The sequence below is a fragment of the Rhynchophorus ferrugineus genome, unplaced genomic scaffold, assembly GCF_030347505.1.
Source record: "Rhynchophorus ferrugineus isolate W39M unplaced genomic scaffold, kcgeb_rfMv2 rfM2, whole genome shotgun sequence".
Taxonomy (NCBI): Eukaryota; Metazoa; Arthropoda; class Insecta; order Coleoptera; family Curculionidae; genus Rhynchophorus; species Rhynchophorus ferrugineus.
In genome coordinates this window covers 80,242,472-80,265,653 of record NW_027472581.1, presented here as the reverse complement: position 1 = coordinate 80,265,653, position 23,182 = coordinate 80,242,472, and the positions used below count along the sequence as shown (strand labels likewise).

At 32.2% G+C, this 23,182-nt stretch overlaps 1 protein-coding gene across 1 annotated transcript; it reads right to left on the bottom strand.

Moving 5' to 3' along the window:
• Positions 1 to 624: 624 nt before the first annotated feature.
• Positions 625 to 20,479, bottom strand: LOC143191392 (arylsulfatase B). Its single transcript, XM_076396416.1, has 7 exons — positions 20,120 to 20,479; positions 15,720 to 15,879; positions 6,140 to 6,366; positions 5,032 to 5,287; positions 3,557 to 3,714; positions 1,681 to 1,816; positions 625 to 1,627 (listed from the first exon to the last, which is right to left on the bottom strand). Exons 1-7 carry the CDS (start codon positions 20,219 to 20,221, stop codon positions 720 to 722), a joined length of 1,947 nt encoding a protein of 648 aa, XP_076252531.1. The 5' UTR covers positions 20,222 to 20,479; the 3' UTR covers positions 625 to 719.
• Positions 20,480 to 23,182: the final 2,703 nt, after the last annotated feature.

The window sequence follows — 23,182 nt, the reverse complement described above, 5'->3', positions numbered from 1 at the left end:
TATATATATATATGTATACAGTTAGTAGCAGAACAAACTAAGAAGAAATACGGTGATATCAAAATGACTTTATAAGGAAACACTGTACCGAAGGAAATAAGAACTAGGCGTAAAAGATAAATATGCTCTCTAATGAAAGTAAAACATATTACTTGGATACATAATTGTTAATTAGGCGGATTAGACCTCCTGGAGATACCACTACATAAAAAATGCGTCTGGAACTCTAACTCATAGATGGTAAGGGAAAAATCATTGTGAATATAATAAAACACAACTCTAACCTACAAACTATTATATCTCTATAATTAATTGTAGTTTTAAGTCCTTTGATAATAATAAAATAAATTGTCTTTTATAACAGTATTTTTTAATTAAAAATATAATTTTTTGGATTAATGGTGATTGTTGATGAAGAACTGGTTTCTGTTTTAAACCCTTTCATAATTCATAACTTCATATCAGCATATATCTCTGATCAAAATACATGCAAACAAAACAAAATGCAAAAAAATTAATTTTGTTGTATGTAAGAACATGGTGTAAGGGTAACTAGGATACGAGTATTGAAGAGATAGTAAAAAATAATTAATAAACAGGTATAAATTTAAAAAACGGCAGGTCATTTTTAATTATTTATTTATTATAATAAATTAACTTATACAACTAAGTTTCCTATAAAAGAACACAGAGGCAGCGTCACAATCACTGAACACAAATCATACGTCTCTGATCTCGCTCCTGAGCGACGCTCTCATCTGTCTTTCTCTCTCCTCAAAGGTATTGTCCGATTTGGTCTCCAACTCCGTACACATTTCCGCCTCTTCGTACAGTCCCAGCATGCTCCGTTTTGGCGTTTTCCTACAGGTGATCGTCAGAAGAACCAGAACTATGACGACCACGGCTACGCATGCTCCAGAGATCAGGCCAACGGCCAAATGAGAGAGCGCGTTGAAGCTGATCTTTTCTTGGGTGACATCATAATCTAGCCAGTTGGTCCAGGTACCATTGAACCTGGAGGGATCGGCCTTGGGGTCTCTGGGGATATTGATTGGTGGGCGAGTTGATTTTTTGTAATTTAACAGTTCTTCCTGCAACCTGGCGGCTATCTTCGGATGTTCAGCGATGAGATTGACGGTTTCGCACGGGTCGTCCTTGATGTTGAACAAGCAGGGCGACTCCATCGGTTTGCACTCTGCTTTTTTCTGGGCTTTCGACACGTTGCACTTAACAGTAGCGTCTTGTCTTAAACGTATGATGTCTTCGGCGTCCAGGAGGTTGACGCTGAAGTTCATCTTTTGGTGATGGTCGTGCAACGAATTTTTTTCCTTGATCTGTTGGTAGGTAATCAATCCGGATATGGCGCTACCTGCTTGTGATTGAAGCACGATCCCTTCGTCGTAGTTATAGAGAGGGTCCTTTCCATTGTTTCCGTACCACGAATCCATTCGTCCTTTGGACGCGGATCCGTATAAATATTTCCATTCTCCTTGGCGTATGGCTCCGTATTTGTCGATATCGTCGATGTTGTGCAAGATCTCAGTTCTCGGTGATTCGGAACCCTCAGATATGGCCTTCCACTGATCTCGACCGTCGAGGGATGATGGTAACTCGGAGGTGCCCAGACCTAGGAAGTATCAAATTTCATTACCAATTCACAGTTCCTCTATTTCTACGTACCTGCAGCGGACAGCAAAGTCGGTAACCAATCGGAGATGTGCATCAGATTATTCGAGACTCTTTGAGGTTTCTTTATGAGAGGACTCCAGATTGCAGCGATGTTTCTCATACCACCTTCCCAGCCCGAATTCTTTGCCTAAATATTAGTTATTATAATGTTAAGATCACAACAAATATATTTAGGAAAATATTGCAGTATTTTGTTTTATTTTTTATAGCAAAAAATTTAAATTCAATTAAAATTCCAACAACTTGGTGTTTCATATTAAAAATACAACCCTTGCTATTTATAATTTGAGATTAATAATTAAAAGACGGTAATTTATTAATGAAATTGTCTTTCGAAGTATTCTCCATGATCATAATACACTGTTGCATGCGCTTGATTCAATCTTCGTAACATTTTCCACTCAGATTGAGGTAGTCTAAAACACAATTTTTGATTGCATAAACGTCTTCTTCAGACGTTAAAAAAAGTTGACTACACAATTTATTTTTGATATGCGGGAATAAAAAGTCATTTGGCGCCAATGCCGAGTTGCCTGGAGAGTGACCCAATAATTCGAATGTTTAGCCAGTCAAATAGTTGGTTATTTCAGGTGTAAGAACTTGAATATTGCCGTAATGACGAATGATCCTTCGTTGTCGCTTCTTTATTCGTATTTCACGGGATACTTCTGGTAAACAAATGGTTGTGTACCATTCAGAATTCACCGTTCTACGTCATTCCAATGGCACGATTGCCACATGTCTAGATATTCCGAAGAAACAGGCGATTTGCTTCAAGCGCGAATTGTTGAAATGAAATGATGAAACATGGCTCCATCATTTCACTCCGAAGTCCAATCGACAGTCATCCGAGTGGACTGCACACGATGAACCCGCTCCAAAGCGTGGAAAAACGCAACAGTCGGCTGGCAAGGTTATGGCGTCTGTATTTTAGGATGCGCATGGAATAATTTTCATTGACTACCTTGAAAAAGGAATAACTATCAACAGCGACTATTACATAGCGTTATTGGACCGTTTGAAGGACGAAATCTCCGAAAAACGGCCGCATTTGAAGAAAAAGAAAGTGCTGCTTTACCAAGACAATGCACCGTGTTAAAATTGGGCTATGAACTGGGCTTCGAATTGCTTCCTCATCCACCGTATTCTCTAGATCTGGCCCCCAACGACTATTTCCTGTTCTCAGATATCAAAAGAATGCTCGCTGGGAAGAAATTTTCGTCGAATGAAGAGGTGATCGCCGAAACTGAGGCCTATTTTGAAGCAAAGGACAAATCGTACTACAAAAATGGTATCGAAAAGTTGGAGGGTCGCTATAATTAGTGTATCACCCTTGAAGGGAATTATGTTGAATAAAAAAACTAATTTTGCCAAAAAAATGTGTTTTACTATGGTAGGCCGGAGACTTTTCAATTGACCTGTTATAGGAAGAAAGTGTTATATGTAAAGAGATTTATTCCAGGTCTTAGGGATTTCCGTCATAAATAATGATATAAAAGATTCGTTCGACAAAAGATGGCGATGATAGGACCATTGTTTTATTTTTCAATTGATTATTACATATAACACCCTGTATATTTATTACGGATTATAAAGAATTAAATCGTTTATTTGTTGACAATTGAACAATATAACAAGAGTAAATCAGTAAAATCTCGAACCCCACTGGTATCTGGTATACAGGTTGAACACCTACCCTGTATACCAGATTTAAACCACTCTGATCTATAGTTGTTAAGTGATTTGTGTTTTTGAAAATTAATTCTTCTTACTTTTTAGAATTGCTATTATAATCGCATTTTTTCAAGTAACTAAAAAAGCTATACTTCTTCCGTAGTCCTCATATTTATGAAATAAAATTACTCACCCCCCTAAATGGGTAATTGGATCCGTGGTTGGCGTGGATACCTTCTGGAGCAGCCCCGTTGTCTGACATAAAGATGATAATGGAGTTTTCCAGCATGTGCTTCTCCCTCAAGGCTCCCACCACAGCACCCACGCTTCTATCCAACATTGACACCATAGCTGAAAGAAATAATTTTAAATTATTTTTTCCAGATATTTACTTGACGATCAAAAATGTTTGAAAGCAATTTTTTAAATTATTATTAAAATTATCAAATAACGTTATTTGTCCATTTTTAGAAAAACGTCCATCCAGAGAAGTTAGAGGAGCGTAGTAGTAGCTGTCAAATGAGAGCTGTATTAAAAGTCATAAAACTTTCAAAAAATCATTTTTATTAAAATATGCTTATATAGATTTATATGTAATATATGTGGTTTTATGTTTTTTTGTAGTTTGCTTGTGAATAACTATATATTGGAAATTAATATAGCAGCATTCTGGAACGCTAGTTTTCGAGGACAAAAAATTAAATTGTAAATGATAAATAAAGTAAGATATTTTTGATTGGCATGGTAGGTAATACTTTGGACTGGTGTAATAGGTAATACTTTTTTGATAAACTTTCACGATTTTTGTCCAGGCCTCTTGTTTGACGAAACTTTTTTCCTAAAATCTTGAAAACCAAAATTAGGTTCCAAAGGTTTCAGAAATTGCATATTTATTACATGATAATAGAAATTACGAAATTAGTAATTTTGTTTTCCCTTTCTTTTTTAAGGTTATCACGTGAATGAATATATATACATCTCTGTCTCGCTTATAGTACCATTGGAGAATATAAAGACATTTAAAATTAACTGCTCCAAGCATTTATCTCCGTCCTTTCCTATCTCACATTTTATCAGACAAGAATTCGTACATCTTCTTCTGACATCACGGATGGAAAAAAAACCAGTCGAAACGTGCATTTGACTGAAAATAGTAATTGCTATTTTTTTGACTATCGACTGTTACGACTGTTTTGGGACTATCGACTGTTTCGACTGCTTTCAGTCTATGGTTTCCAACGCTACTTATAGTCATAATGTCTTGCTGTGCATATGAAGCTGCGAAAATCGAATGAAACTGTTCCTAACACACGTAAAGGAAATGGATCGATGTTCGGATTGTTGCCAAACCAACATAGTTTTTTGGACATGATATCGCCATGTTACCAAAAAGTTGAAACAGAAAATAACAAGGATATACGTAAGCACCCAATACAATACAATATTTCTTTTAAATTAATTGTCTACCGTGTTATATCATTTTTGTATTTAGTATCTTTAAACAACGTTCACTGTTTCAAATTGCAACGTCCCTTTGTTAACACAAAGCTATAAATTCCCATTTTTTAATTTTATTTTTGATAATTACTTACACATATTTAAGTTCTATTAGCAATGGAAGATCACAACAAAAAGAAAACAGAATTTTTAACGCAATATCGTACTTACCGGCGTAAATTCTTCTTTCTGGGTCTTGGATATGAGCAAATTTGGTTATTTCTTCATCAGGGGCCTGCAGGGGATCCCAGTCGTTGCCAGCGTGAGGCGCCAGATGAGCCAAATACATAAAGAGGGGATCCTTGGTGTTGTGGTCACGGATAGTGTTAACCGCTTCGTCAGTGAAGAGCTCCGTGGAATATTTTCCTTTGGCCTCCCAATCAACGCTCATATTTCGACGCATATCATATCCAAATTCCGAAGTGTACTAAAGACGATGTACTTTTTTATATAAAACACTTTTTCTTAAGTTTCCAATAAAGTAATCCACGTTTTTTAAATAGTATTTTACTGAACTAGATTTATAATTGTAAATTATTTTTATTTAAAAATACTTTGGACAATTTGATTTTGGTTATATTAATGTAAGTTAAATTGTGTTAAGTTAACGAAAACTAAAGTATAAATTAGGAGTACAAATTGAAAACCGGCATTATTTTAAGCAAAATGGTGGAAACAAATGAACAAGGTGGGTGTTATTGATGGGATACGAGTAGTGAGCAAGTATCCAAATGTAAATATAGAAGAAGTAGATGCATTTAAATATCTGAGTATTTAATATCTGAACATACAAGGTAATGGAAATCGTTCATTACTGCCGAAAAGTTATAAATGATATCGATAGTTAAGTTATTGACTCTTTTTAATTTCATTTTTAGATAGAAAAGGTATTCAGCAATATTATTATTTGGCCAAATATGCTTCACGGTTCAAAAAATAATCGAAATTACAGATACATTAGAAATGCCAAAAAAAATCAAACAAGGTGGACGTTGTTGATGGGATACCAGTAGCGAGCAAGTATCCAAATGTAAATATAGAAGAAGCAAATGCATTTAAATATCTGAGTATATCTGGAAGTCGTTCAGTATTGACAAAGAAGTCAAAAATGAGATTGATTGTTAACCGATTGTTAATTTTATTATTGTTATATGTTGGCATTATCTAGAGTGTTGGTAAAAAGCTGTTCTCTTGGATTATGATTACATTATTGGAATAGAATGTATCATGTTAAAACATGGAGTGCTATTTTAGACATTTATATTGTGATACACCTTACCGTGGCATGAATAGTGTGTTCGTAGTAGTCATGGAAGCCTTGCCAGTATCCATAATGACTGTCGAAACCTCGATATGTGGGCGTGTATTCCTTCTTACAAAATCCCAAGTGCCATTTACCGATAGCTCTGGTGATATATCCATGTCTCTTGAGGTATTCGGGCAGAAGGGTTTCGTTAAGTGGTACTCCCCAGGGTTCAGGCTCCAAAATGACTAGATGTTGCATACCTAGAGCAAATTGCAAATGATTAAGTAAATAATTTTACGTTTAGATATCTTATATATTCTTATTTTTGAAGCAGATTGTATTCTCAAGTTAAACTATAGTCCAGCCAAGGTAGCGGTAAATTCAAGTCATCTCAATTTAAGACGTCAAAACGTCACATTGTTGCCGCATTTAAGCTTGACGTTTAGTTTTTGTTACAACATTCTAATATAATAATGAAACAAAAAATGTTACAAAAGAATATTTAATTTAACATTATAGTTCAATACTACTTTGGATAGATACATTAAGTCGTATTAATGAGATAGTAGGTTATATAGAATCTAACAGTTTTATATTTTTGTTAAGTAGATGTAATGCTTTAAGGTATTCACTATTATATAATACTAGTGTAAAATTCACGAATAAGATTAACAAATCAGAACTTCTAACTAATATACCATACATAGTATTAGGTTCTTAATACAAATTATTTTGTCACATTTCTCTCTTTGTTATAAATAACGAGTGTTTTTTTAAAATTGTTTATTTCACGCTATCGATTGAACATATTCATCATAAATGATGTCTAACAGCACAGTGTATTTTGTACTTTTTAAGTATAATAGAAAATAAACAATAACTAAACTAAACAAATAACTTTTTCTTTTTTTTTATAACATATTTATTAGATACGCTTAGTACAATCTTAATTATACATTGATTTATTACTACTTTTCATTTGTACTTGGATTAATTCACAAGCAAGATGAGTGCGAGAAAATGCATCAATATGTATTCCTCACTAATAAAATTATAATATCTTATAGCTATAGTTTACACTAATGGTATACACTTTATATAAGTTCGTATGGTTTGGTTTGCTTCAATCTCCTGACATACTGCGCGCTGTCCAACAGTTGTATTGCTTCCACGTTAGTATGATTTAGTAATCTTCTTTCGTGTTTCAAGGGCAAATCTTGGATCCCTTCGCAAATTTTTGATTTTCAGGTCATCGTGCAGTTCTTCATTGGTTAAGTAGCGATGGGCATTGGTAATCAATAGAAGAACCTTGTTTTGACAGCGTTGTATGACTAGTTGATTTGAATTTTTAGTGCAACCTCATATTTGCACCCCAGAGATCTAAATTGGTTTTATAATTGTCTTATAGATCAACCTTTTTGATTTTAGATCAAGTTGAGAGTATCTTCCGACTAACCAGTATAGTTATTTTACTTTGGTTCTAATGAGTTTTGCTTTTGTCTAACGTGATGTTAACAAATAACTGAATAACTAAACATAGTACTACCGAGAGATAGAAAATCTAGAAATCTTTTGACCGCACTTCAGAGGTGAACACCAGCAAATAAATAATACGCTATATTTTACAGTTTTTATTCTATATAGACGAATAGTCTTTATGGTTCCTGGATAATACCTTTAGGTTACGCATCATAGAAATGGCCGAATACAACCGCCATATAACCACTGTTTCTATTGCCCAGAAAGTGAACATTGCACAAAAAGTCAATTCAAACCATAGAGAAAATCAAACAAATAAAATGTAAATTGTAACACAAAAGGCAGTACACATAGTGAAGAATCTTATAGATATGGTACGATGGATGGGAAGAAGCACGAGACCAATTCATTTTGAAAAAATTTAAAATATTTGCAATATATATATATATATATATATATATATATATGTATAATATAAAAATTTAGAATATCTGATACAGATAAATGAGAGACATTCAAAAAAACATTAAAACCATATGTAATAGAAACAAAAAGACAGAGAAAATGTTCATTAATGGAGAGGAGTGAAAATTAAAAAAGCTAGAGAGAAACAAAATGAATCAATGAAGTTGAAAGAACTTGAACGAAGAATGAAGGAAAATATTAATTGAGCAAAAGATCAGCGGAACTAATGGTAATACTATGGTTTTGCTCGAGCGATTTTCGATGAAGTTTTATAATAATAGAAAGGGTTGCTAATAATTCTTGAGATTAATTATTTCAATATACTTTTCAATATTATTGCACGAAATAAGTAATAAAACGAAATAAGTAATTTTAAAGTAATAAAACACTTTTAGTTATGTAATGTTCATATGCATATCTAACTAATCATTTTTAACCGACTTTAACAAAGGAGGAGGTTCTATGTTCGACTATATTTTTATGTATGTTCATCGATATCTCAGTCAATTTTTGACCGATTTTTAAAATTCTTTTTTTATTCAAAAGAGTGCACTTCCTGAGTAGTCACATTGGAACCCACTCAGGATCTGATGGTGAAATCCGGGGAAATCGAGGGAAACTCTCAAGGCACGTACAATGTTTTCACATATACTTTACATAAAATAATCAAATGTTTGTGTATAATGTTATTGCTGATTTGATGTGACGGAAGACTTTATTTAATTATTATGGAGACGTATAGACAACTGATTGTATACCTTGAAATTATATAGGTAAGTTAATGATGAAAGCAGGGACCGGACCGTTGTATCCTTCAGGGTTTTTTTGAGTTTTTAGTAACGGTTTGCTTACTAAAATTTTTCAGTGTAAAAGCCGTTCAATTTGCTTTTTAAATACTAATCATATCATATGAGGAGTCGTAGAAATATTGCAGGCAAACTGCCTCTATGGTATACTGGTTAGAGCGTTTAGCACACACGCGGAGATGGTTTCTATTTCCGACGGGAGCAACGCCTTTTTGTTATTGTTCTAGTTTGGTTAGAATATTTATCAAATCACCTAGGCTAGGTAGAGGACCCCGGACTCTGAAGCGTTCCTTATTTTCAATCATTGTTTCTTTATTTCTATTTTTCCTCATAAGGGCTGCACCCTTACTTGACCTACTCGTAAAAATTAATAAAATAAATGCGTAATTTATTGAGTAAAATATCTAACACTAAAAAGGCAAAAATTAAAATATTAAAAAAAAACAGTTGAACCAACTTCAATAAATAAATAAGAAACTATTTAAAAAAGAGGTTTAAAAAATCAGGTTGAATTTGAAGTCGGCGCCGAGTCCCAACAATAAAAATCTAATAAATCTAATCTAAAACAAATCTAATAAATCTAATTTGTTGCTCGTACCGACTTCAAACTTATCAATTGGAAGTAATTAAAATAATATTATAAATCGATAAACAGATTTAGGTAGGTATTAAGATAAATTGTGTGCATATAGTAGAATATAAAATACGTGTAGTAGATAGGTTAAATAAGGTTTTTGATTATTTTGATTTATTTATTGCAACGGTTATTATTATGTACATATTTTATTTTAAAACGTTTTTTGTGTTAAAAATAAGCTAAGTTCGATTATTTTTACTTTTTAGTGAGTTCCTTATTTATTTTTTGAAGCCGGTTCCATTTTTTAAAAATACTCTATACATTATTATTAATGAGTTAATTATAAATGGAGTATAAATAATAAACATTGTATTTGTATATAATAAATTGTGTTAGGCCAATATTGCACAAGTATAATACTATAATATAAATCAAAGTGACACTAGAAAATTCATAGATATTATTAAGTATACATGAAGTAACGATAACGATAACGATAAAGATATTAGGAAGTAACTATTATTATTCTTAAGGGTTATTTTGAGAGAGTAGAACAAACGACAAGGTGTAACAAAGCGGCAAGGTCATTACAACATGTTGCGAAATACAACCATAAACACTTTCTAATTAACAATATCAAACGAACACAAAAAAAAACGACAACACAACGAAACTAAACAACAGAACGCTGGTAGACAGATGTCAATTTATATTTCCCGTTCGGTATCAGCGGTTGTCCTTGACCATAACACTGGCCAAACTGAATCTTGCGAAATATCAATGAATAATACCCGCCGCTTTCAGAATGAGATTATCTTGTCGGATAAAGAATTACACGAAACATAACCGTAGAGGAATAAATCGGTTTGGTTGGGTGCGTTGGCACCGTTGATTTTGACATGGACATATTTGGCAGTTTTTTTATCGCGGATATTTGAGGAATAAAATATACTGAAACGGAAAAAATTAAAGTAGTATGTAAGGCAAAATAAAAAGTGTATAGGATGTATTAGTTAGCCATAAAAGAAGTAAAATTAAGATTATAACAGGTCAATTGAAAAGTCCCCGGCCTACCATAGTAAATCACATTTTTTTTTTGGTCATTCCCTTCGAAATTTTTCGGTGAATTTGGACTTTTCGATACCATTTTTGTAGTATGATTTGTCCTTTGCTTCAAAATATGCCTCAGTTTCGGCGATCACCTCTTCATTCGACGAAAATTTCCTCCCAGCGAGCATTCTTTTGATATCTGAGAACAGGAAATAGTCGCTGGGAGCCCGATCTGGAGAATACGGTGGATGAGGAAGCAATTCGAAGCCCAATTCATGGATTTTTGACACGGTGCATTGTCTTGGTGAAGCAACACTTCGTTTTTCTTCAAATACGGCCGTTTTTCGGCGATTTCGTCCTTCAAACGGTCCAATAACGCTATATAATAGTAACATTGATGGTCCTTCTTTTTTCAAGGTAGTCAATGAAAATAATTCCATGCGCTTCTCAAAATGCAGACGCCATAACCTTGCCAGCCGACTGTTGCGTTTTCCCACGCTTTGGAGCGGGTTCATCGTGTGCAGTCCGCTTGTATGACTGTCGATTGAACTTCAGAGTGAAATGATGGAGCCATGTTTCATCCATTGTCACACATCGTCGCAAAAACTCGGGTATGATATGATGTAATTGATATCTTTAGAGTGTCTGCTATTTCATTCAATTTCAATTTACGGTCATTCAAAATCACTTTGTGAATTTTTTAAATGTTTTTGTCGGCAATAACCTCTTTTGACCGTCCATTGCGTTCACCGTGTTCGGTGCTCATTTCACCACCTCTAAACTTAGCATTACCAATCCTTGATGGCAGTGTCTGGAAACTCGGCATCAAGCCAAGTTTTTGCTTTAACTGTACTTTTTTCCTCCAAAAAGTAATATTCCATCAACACAAGAAATTCCTTTCAACACTTAAAATGCTGTAATTCACAAACTAATGATCCGACGGCTGTCAAATTTATACACGCATCTTTTGAGGGTTAGTGCTATCTACAAAACATATGGATTTAATTCTAGTAGCGCCATCTATGTGTTAGGCCGAGGACTGTTCAATTGAGCTATTAATTAAATGCCCAGTGCTTCTGACACTTTGTTTGGTCGTTTTCTGTATTGTGTTCAAATTTTGTACGATTAGGTTTAAACTTGATCTACCCTCTCTATTGTTCTAACTGAAGATCAAGAGTATTTTATTTATATTTTTGCTCTACAACTTGTAAAAAAAACTCGAATGGTTAAAACATACGAGTGAATTGATAGATCTACGTGAAACTTCACACGTGTCACATAATAAATAATAGAAAATATAAGGACGAATCTAATAGCGCCATTTACAAACACCTAACAGTATTGACATTGAAAGTTCGCGAATAAATCCACACAACAAATTACGAAGCCAATTCCATTCGACCTGATAAAGGCGAAACGAGCACATTTCACTCCGAAGACCTTCGTAAGTCTCAAGAAAATCGATTCGCGCGTAAGTTCTGTGAATTTCTTTTCGTATCCGTTTAATTTGTACTATAAATGGTGCTATTATTATTGTTGCGTTAACGGTTAATTTGTTTGTTTTGATTACTTTACAAGCTGGTTCCTGTCATTAAAAATAAACGGAAAAAGTGTTGTTTTTTTTTATTTTGGTCCCAAACTTAATTGTTCTGATTATTTTCTTGTTTCAGTCCGCGTATTTCTGTTTCATTCCTATTTTTTAAGTTTTGAGAAACATCTTGGAATGATTTCACTTATTTGTATCACTTGTACCTTCGTCCAAAGATTTTTTTCCGTAATGATCATCTGAATTGCATTGATTTTACCCCAATATTCATGGTACGCCCTGTATGTAATGATTTTCCAAGTTTTGGTGAGTCCAAGTTATTTACCACTGAACTTTCTGAACTTCTCTTGCTTTACTTACAGCTTGAATTGCGATATTTTCCCAAACCATTAACTATGTCAAGGAATGCTTCTAATAACTGCGAAACAACTGCCAACCCAACGTCTACCTGTCTTATTTTCTTGATAATATGATTCTGATTATTTATTTATTTATTTTTATTATTATTTTTAAATATATTTTAAAGTCTCCTTTTACCAACTATGAGTTTATCTGGACTGGACCTAAAGTTTAACGTGAGCTCTGAACCACGGTCCTCAGCATTAGGCCTATCGACTGGCGAGTGACCAACTTTGGAAATCATCCCAGAAGACACCCGGTCTTACCCAGCATGGTCACTGGCGTGACTGGGATCATTTTCCTTGTCGGATTTTACACTCTTGCCTAGAACAATCACAAATTTTAAACAACCACAAACATAAATTTACGACCATGCCCCAGCAGGATTCGAACCCGCGGCTAACTATTACAAATGATCAAAATGAATGGGTTCGACGTAGCGATGAAAAAGCTTATTCGCAGAATATTTAGTTAACGCATTCCAACCGAATTATATAGAATCTATAATAGATATAAATCATGTTTATCGGCGCGATGTAGCTGTAAATCTGATTTCTGCAAGTGAGGAGATTGCATAATCATGTTGACATATATATTAAATGCCTGTCTGAGAGTGAACCATGTTCCGGAACGTCTTAAGGTTGCTCGAATAATTACGCCTAAAAAACCTGATAAACCGGCAGAACAAATTTGATCTTACAGTACTATTTCGCTGCTATCTGTGATACCAAAATTATTTGAGAAATTGCCGTTAAAACCTATTAAACCATTTATAGAAATACCAGATTTCCAGTTTGGATTTCGAAATCGCCACTCGACAATCGACCAAGTGAACAGCGGTTGCTGAAAAGGCATTCGAAGAAAAGAAATAGTGGCCTGCAATATTCCTAGACATATCACAAGTTTTTGACCGGGTATGGCATTTGGGATTAATATTATATATATAAGGTGAGCAAATTGCTACCGCGGAATTACTGTCTACTGCTGGAAACATATCTTTTCTAAAGAAAATTTAGAGTCTTTGGACTGCAGTTCTACAGGATAGTATCTTGGGATATTTACTCTATACTGCTGATATCCCACAAACATCAATCACCACTCGACAATCGACCAAGTGAATAGCGGTTGTTGAAAAGGCATTTGAAGGAAAGAAATAGTGCTCTGCAATATTCCTAGACATATCACAAGTTTTTGACCGGGTATGGCATTTGGGATTAATATTATATATATAAGGTGAGCAAATTGCTACCGCGGAATTACTGTCTACTGCTGGAAACATATCTTTTCTAAAGAAAATTTAGAGTCTTTGGATTGCAGTTCTACAGGATAGTATCTTGGGATATTTACTCTATACTCATCAAAAGAAACAAACCAACAACAAAAGAAATAATACTTGTAATATTTGCCGACGACACAGTTATCATGGCAAAAGATGTATCTCCGTCTAAGGCGATAGAAAAAGTACAAGTAGCAGTCAACAAGACCTATAAAAGGACTAGAGACTAGAAAATATAGCTTAATAGCTCCAAAAATCTATTCATGTTAATTTTGCGTTACGTCGAAATGACAAAAACCTAATTATATCACTTGATAGAGGCTCGATGCTTCAAGCAGAATCAGCTCAATACCTCGGAATATACGTTGATGGTAGGTTAAATTGGAAATATCATGTTAGACAAAAACCGTAGTAGATTAGATTCAAAGTCAAGCAACTGTACTGGTTAGTCGGAAGATACTCTCAACTTGACTTAAATTTAAAGGGATTGGTTTATCAGATGATCATAAAGCCAATCTGGACCAATGGGGTGCCAATATGGGGTTACACTAAGACATCAAACCAACTTGTAATCCAACGCACACAAAACGAGGAGCCACCCAAGGACCTCGAAATTAAATAGATATAAGAAACGATCCAAGATTTCGACATAAAACATGAAACAAAGTTGCTAAATCACAGCAACATGGAAGTGATATAGCTACTGGAAAGAATATTGAAACGAACTAAACCACACGAACTTGTTTAGTGTATAAGTGTATTTTTAGTAGTTTAGTTTTATTTTAATTTAGGAAATACATACTGATCTATTAATCCCATACTCGCCTTACTTGTGTATTAATACAAGTACAACAGAACAGTAGTAATAAATTAATTTGTAAATCAAGATTGTACTAAGCATATCTAAAGTATGATGTAACTAATAGAAACTGAGGAATAGAAGTGTTAACAAACTGAGCTCACACCAAAACAGTATCAGCCCATCCCTAAACCAATATTACTTTCTTGCCAGCCGAATTACTAATGCATAATAAAACTTTCAAAAACATTGCCTACAGCAATCCGAATAAATACACGTAAATTTATATTTTGCCATTAAACGTTACGTCTACCCGTTCTCGTTGAACGATTTCAAATATCCGTGCGATATTTTACACGTTTTAAACTGTCATCATGATTAAACACTAAATGTTATTACGAATCAATGTTATTACATTTCCTTATATTCATTTCCCAGAGACGGTAGCGAAAGAGAAATATATAAATACCAAAAATGAGACATACATCTCATCGAATTTAGAGGCGTAGAATTGGACCTTGAAATAACAAATAATATTTAAAAAAAAAATTATACAAATGTTGAGCGGACGAAATATCGATAAAAAGGAGAAATGTTTCCATTTAAAAGTTAATTTAAATATTTAACAAACAAAACAAAAGTTCCGTGAATTTTTCACGGAAAATCCATTCGTTTTTTTTTCTTTCATTAAAAAAACCACTGGATTTTAATAGCGACATAAGCTATTCTAATTTTTAAATTGATTTATGAGCAATTTAGTTAGGACGTTAGAAAATTATTAACTACTAATACTTTACAATTCATATTTCAACAAAATGTATTATTACTCGCGTTGTAAAATCAAACGAGGATAATTAATTTTAAAAATTAGACAGTTCTAAGGCAGATACTATTTATTAACGCCAATATTTTATTCTGTATTGTTAAGATCACCATCTATCATTTGATACAATATATAAAATGAAGTTGGGTATTATTTATTAAAATTTAAAACTATTTTTAAATTTTAAACATTAAACACATTAAAAAAGGATCTATATAATCTATATCAATAATGAAATATTTATAAAAATGAGTGACATTTTCAAATGTCAAAATTTCAGTTATAGATTAGTACTTTGACACGTGATAAATAATGACATTGACAGTGACAGCAGTTCTTGTAAATTATTAATTTATTTTTATATCTCCATAAAATGTATAAATTGTGACTTACCAAGATGTATAGGGTATCTTCCAGTGAGGAAAGCGGCTCTAGAAGGGGTGCATAAAGCTTGCGTGTAATGACTGTTTAGTATAACTCCATTATATGCGAGTGCGTCAATGTTTGGCGTTGGTATTTCATCGCTGCCATGAAAACTGACATCATTAAATCCCTGAAACAAGCATACCAATTCGTGATTGTTGACGTAGAATCCATAGATAAAATCTATCTTGCAACCATTATCCTTTATATTTTCTAGTTCATAGTTGATTACTACGAAAAAACGAAATATTCGAGATCGTAGATAGCGCTCCGATCTAAATAAAATTGACATTTAAAATATTTCACCAATATTATGAATGTTGCATAACTTTTTCAAGTTTAAATTTTACGCAATAATGTATATCATAAATTTTTATTAATGTTAATGATAAGGTAACGAAATATGTTTCATCTATTTAAATGAAAAATAAAACATATGCCAAACATATGAAAAAACGTCGCATTTTCGACATTGTTGACATTTATATTTTGATTGTGACAAAAGTAATTATTTTATAAATGATCGCTAATTAGAATGATTACTAACTATATATATATATATATATATATATATATATATTTATAAATAAAACTTCAAGGTTAGGTTTTCTATCTTTCAGTATATTTTAAAGTCTCCTTTGTACGAACGAGGGTTTATCTGGACTAGACCTATTTTTTAACGTGGGCTGCGAGCCACGGTCCCCGGCATTAAACCTACCGACTGGCCAGTGATCAACTTAGAGACCAAAAGACATCTAGTCTTACCCGCCCTGGTTAACGGCGTGGCTAAGATGGTTATTCCCGGATTTTTTACTTTTGCCTATGAAGACAATTACAATCACAAATATAAAGTCCTTGCGTGCCCTGATACGAGTAGGATTCGAACCCGCGACTATCATAATACTAGGAGGACCATCCTGCCGTCTTGACCACTGCGCCAAACAAACCGGCTATTTGATTATTTCAACTGTATAACAAACTTGTTTTTGGTAAGTTTTTGCTTGTATTTATAACTCGTTATTCACTTATTTAAATTCCATATACCCTATTGATAATTAGTTGTTTGTTCAAATAATTGCTGAGAAATTAAGAATCACGAAAAATAAAAGGAAGACCAGCTGAATATTAATAGTTTATATGGAATTTATATAAACACTAGAAATAATAAAAATTGATATCTATAAACTGTTTAGTATATACATGTAATTGAACAAACATGATATGCAGAAAGTTAGTTTGCATAAAAGTTTGGAATATTGCACGAATTAAATGGATATATACTGATAATTGTTACATAACAAATATTTGAGGTTAATGCTGAAGTATACCTAAATAGTTTTTTCATTGTTTTAAAATGGTTAACTAACTGAAATATACGATCTAGAGGAACTGTCAAATTTTAAATATTATTTATCCTTCTTAAATAATATTTGTAAAATAAATATTGTTTAAAGAAATTGCGTAATGAAAATTTGTAGTCAAGACAGTAATTTTTAAAGTAAACCCATACATTTTATTTAAAATCTTATTTAAATATACATATGTAACTCGAACAGATGACCAAGAATCTGTATATTGACAAAAAGAAATTGACATTATTTGTTTATCATGTGTAAAAGTATTAAATATTGTTAAGTGAAAAGAGAAAGTATATATATATATATATATATATATATATATATATATATATATATATATATATATATATATATATATATATATATATATAACATTGTACGCAACATTGTAAGGTACATTGTAAGTTAACATCATAAATTTAGATGACATGAGCCCACTGTATAATTGAATGGACTATATATTACTTGATTTACACGCCATGTTTTGTAGGTTATATTTCGGTGTATTATACGTTGTGTTCGTTTTGTGACGGTTAAAAGAAGCAATAGGTGAATAGGCTTCGAAAGGGCGCAAATCATTGATGATCGATTAAAAAGGCAAAAGTGGCAGTAGAACTCAGCATTTGCTTGAGTAATACCGTTTCAATATTATATATTTCTCCCAAACACTGAAATATGTCAATATGACAGTGTGCCTGTGCATATATACATCCGAAAACATTTTGTTAAAAATTATAAAACGGAGAAATTGTATATTGACAAAAAGAAATTAATAATTACCTGTTAGTTTTAGTAAGTGTTGGATATAAGAAATTATTTGTTTTGCAAAAGTTTGAGGTTATGAGGGAAAAAATTAACTTTCTTAAACGTATTTAAATTATTTATTTATTTTATTTGAAAATCTAATAGCTATTTAAAAAATAATAGCTATTTGTTTTAAAAATGTAATAGTATAATAATGAATGATTCAAAATGAATGAATTAAATTTAAAGAACTGACATTATAATATTAATTTAGTATAAACAGTTTTTTTTAAGTACATGTATATACCAATCGTTGGTCGTTGAGGTATACAAAAAGAGGAATATTGTTCAGTATATATCTGTCATATATATATATATATATACATTTTGATGGAAAATCCAATAACTGTTACAGATATAGAGCTACATATAGTAAATTCAAAATAGCGGTGACACGAGTGTCAATATATGTCTGTCTAAAGTTGTAAATTAGTTTGACAGTCAGACAATATTATTTTGTTGAAAATATGTTTGCGCCTTGCAGCTGCACTGTATATTACATACAGACGCGGTCACTAAAATATCTCAAAAAATAAAAAGCAATATAACCTTATATTCGCCAAAAAGAAACTGTGTTTGTGCGAAACAGGTGGCGAATCAACATCAATCTTGGTGTTTCAGAGATCAAATATACGAAATGTATAAAACAATAAGTAATTTTTTCAATTGAAACATAATTTAATATAATTATTTCAGAGAAAATTGTTCGTCTGGAAAGTATCCATAAAGATCCAAAAGATATACAACTATTTAAGAGATGTAGAACATCCGTTCATTGTTGAATAATATAGGATTTAAATGGTGTAAAGATAACCAACGAAGGCGTTTAATGGAACTTGGGATTGTTTTTTAAAAAATACAATTTTTAAGAACATATAACAAAATCAAAGAAGAATTATATCAATTTATATATTTAAAAGAGCCATGAATATATCAGAATGGTAGATTGGGTTGCTCATGGCAGGATGATAACAAATATATTATAAAGATAACAAAGGTTCATGGAAAAAGGTAAACATTTGAATAACTATCGATTAGATTTTGTTAGTCATAACATTTATTCATTGCAGACACATAGTGCTTCATGCTGGAACCAGGAATGGTTTTATTCCTGGTTCAGAATTAGTGTTTCTCTAAGTCCAAGGGTGACTACCATGAATAAATGAACCATAACTTGCCTTTGCAGTAGTTTGAAAATCAACTTTTAAAGAACAGAAGATTTACAGGATAAACAAAAGAGAAATATAGTAATATCATAATGACTTTACAAGGATACATTGCATGGAAAGAAATAAGAACTGAGCGTAAAACATAAATATGCTCTCTAATGAAAGTAAAATACATATTCCGATATGCAATTGTTAATTAAGTGGATTAGGGCGATACCATTACATACGAAAACGCGTCTAGAACCCTACCGATGCTAGTGTGGAGAAAAGCTCAATTTATATATAATAAAGCAACTGTAATCTATAAATTATTATGACTATAAAATTAATTGTAGTTTTGAGTTCTTCGATAATAAATGCATTTGATGTCCTATAATGTTAAAATAAATTATCTTTAATAGAATATTTGTTCAATTATTTTATTTATATTAAAATTTTGTTATATGTCAGAGCCAAAATGTATTAAAACTCAGAGTAGCTGCAGCAACATAGCGACGTTTCTCATGTCACTGCTATTTTGAATTGACTGTATATAAGCATTTATTGATATTTACATATAAGAATTATGTTATTTGTTTTAGAAATGTATAGTATGTAAATGAATATATATACATACATATATATATATATATATATATATATATATATATATATATATATATATATATATATATATATATATATATATATATATATATATATATATATATATATATATATATATATATATATATATATATAATATATTTGATTTATTTGAAAATCTAACAGCTCTAATACATAAAGAACTACATATACAAACAAAATATTATATTCATTTATGGTATACTAATGAATATATTTTTTTTTTAAACTGAAATTAAGATATTAAATTAGTATAAACGCTTTTTTGAAGTGCATGCATATGTTCACTAAGTTTTGTAAAAGGTAAAAAAGTTCCTCATGGATAGAATATAGCAAATATTTTTGTTAGATGTGACTTAATATGATTTTGTTAAGTTGATTGATAGAAAAATATAGAACATATTATGTTGTTTACCATATCATCTCCGATGATCACAACTATGTGGGGCTTCTTGGTCTTATCCGTGAACGCCCCACCGAACACCAGCACAAGAACAACCAACACTAAGCACTTCATCTTCACGCCAGCCCTTTCACCCCGTCGATGAGGAAGAAGATCGAGAACGGTCAATGCAAAAACCCAAACGTCCCTGGGCCTATGTCTTGACCGACGGTAGAATCGATAGAGTTGTGATCACGAGACTAGAAAATAGCATTCTTATATTTCGCGCGGCTGAAGGTGGCGGGAGCCTTGGGATTAACCGACGCTTTTGTACCACTCTTGCTGCGACATAGTGGTGACGTCGTCAATCCAGCGGGTGCAACTAGTGTGTGTAGATAACGAACAGGTTGGATGTACGGTTGTCAGTTAATTCGTCCTAAGCTAATAATGGTTGTGGTATTGTGAGATTTCGATCAGGTTCGGTCCGAGCTGTTTTGCATACGATGGTTTTACCCGGGCCTTTATTCTTATTTTTGCGGATTTTAGCATTGCATCATCCTTGTTATATTATTCTCGTTTAGGTCCCGTAAAGGCTTTCTACATCTTAACAGTTCTAACAGACATTCCATTTTAATAATTATTCTGTCCTTTTTATCTTCCATATTTCTCCACTGTTAGTGTTTCTCTCTCTTTTTTTGGTGTACTCGTTCTTTTTAATTTGCACCTTTCGTTTGTTTCATTTTTAAACGACTTCAAAATAGGAGGATGTTCGACTCTATATATTTTTCAATATTCACTGATTTCTCCGTCAGTTGTCGACCGATTTTCAAAATTCTTTTTTTGGAACCCAGTCAGGATCTGATGGAATGGTCAGGATCCGGTGGAATCCGGGGAAATCGAGGTAAATCGTCAAATTTCAACGGCACGGACAATGTTTTTACATATTTTTTATCTAAAATAATTGGATATTTGTGTATAATGTTATTGCTGACGGAAGGTACAACTCCTCAACGGTTAGGAGTTAGAATATATTTCTTTAAATATTATGGGGATGTTCGTACAACTAATTGTAAACTTTCAAAATCGTACGGTACAAAAGCTATTCAGTTTTTTAAGCACTAGTGATATCATATGGGAGGCCGTAGTAATACTGCAAGCAATTGCCCCTGTGGTTTATTGGTTAGAACGTTTAGCTGAAACGCGGAGGTCGCGGGTCCGATTTCCATTGGGGTCAATTACTTTTTGTCGATTAGAATAGTTTGGTTAGAAGATATGCCAATTAACCTAGGCTAGGTAGCGGACCCCGGAGCCTGAATCGTTCTTTATTTGCAAACATTGTTTCTTTGTTCCTATCTTTCCTCAAACAGGCTGCACCTTTACCTGGCCTACCTATTGTAATACTTATCGTTACGTAAAATATCTGCCTAATTTATTGAGTAAATATCTAATACTAAAAAGAGAAAAATAAAATATTTTTAACAACAAAATTGTTGACTGCAAAAAATAAATAAGGAACTCACTAAAAAATTAAAAAACAATCAAAATTAGATTTTTAACACAAAAAGAATGTTTTAAATATATGTAAATAACAATCATACATAATAATAATAACTGAATAGAATAAAAAAAACCTTATTTAATCTATCCAGTAGACGTATTTTTTATTCTACTATATATATACACACAATTTAACTTAATACCTACCTAAAACAATTTATTTATTTACAATATTATTTTAACTACTACCAACTGATCAGTTTGAAGTCGGTGCCGAGCCCAAACCCTACGAAAATAATCATATAATTTTGTGAGATATACATACAATTAATTTTCCAACAAAACAAATCCAATTTGTTGCTCATGGGTGAGCTAAAAGTGAGTTACACCAATTGTTGGACGTTTTGATACAATAATAGGACATCATTCTGTTGGAAATAGCATTGGGAACTATCGACTGAAAACAGACAAAACAGTCGATAGTAAAAAAACTAGCGATTGAAAATAGCAATTACTATTTTCAGTCAAATGCATGGTTCGACTGTTTTTTTTTTCAATTCTTGATGTCAGACGAAAATGCACGAATCCTTTCCTGTATAAATTGTGAGAGAGGAAAGGACTGAGATAATTGCTTGGGTAGTTAATTTTTTATGTGGTTATATATGTGGTTTTATACGGCAGTATAAGAGAGACAGGGATGTATAAATTCCTTCACGAACTAACTTTAAAAAAGTTACGGGAAAAAATATTTAGTGAATACTATTGTAATAATTATACATAACCTGCAATTTATAATTTAATTTTAAACGAAGTAGAATTACTTTAATACTTGAATGTTCGTTGGATCTGTAAAAAGGAATGGAATAATACTCCACAAATATTTTACTGTATTTTAATGTGTTAATTGTTATTTTTACACAAATACGTACAGTAACCATAAATACTATATAAAAATTAAACATATACCTAACCATAGAAAAAAAACTAATCCATGACATAATTAAAAATGATTTGAATGAAATGATATAAATGCTTTATTATTGAACGGAAATATTTTTTAACAAAAATCGAGAGAATAATCGAAATATTACCTATTATTGCCATAAAAACGGTCAATATATTTTACTATTTATCATTCCTAATTTTAATCTTTTTACCCTATTGCATTAACAATCTTGAAATATATCGTACCAAAATGCTATAATATTAATATACAATATATTGTTATTTACAAGCAAACTACCAAAAAAATCATAAAACTACATATATTACATATAAATCTATGTAAGCATAAATTGGGTACATTTGGTCAAGGTCGCGGATAGGACGACAGTGCCAGAACGTTAAAAATCAGTCGAATGAAGCAAGTAGAACCAATAATAGTAACTAAAAGTACGACTGAAACCGTCGACAGTAAATAGTAACAAAATCAGTCGGACCGAAAATGTCGACTGAAACAGTCGATAGTAAAAAGTAGTCAATTACTAAATAGTCGATAGTCGATTTCAGTCGATAGTTCCCAACACTAGTTAGAAACTATTCAGACACTCTAGGAATCTATTCTGCGAAGAATTGCCACTGTTTTAAAAACAAAAGTTG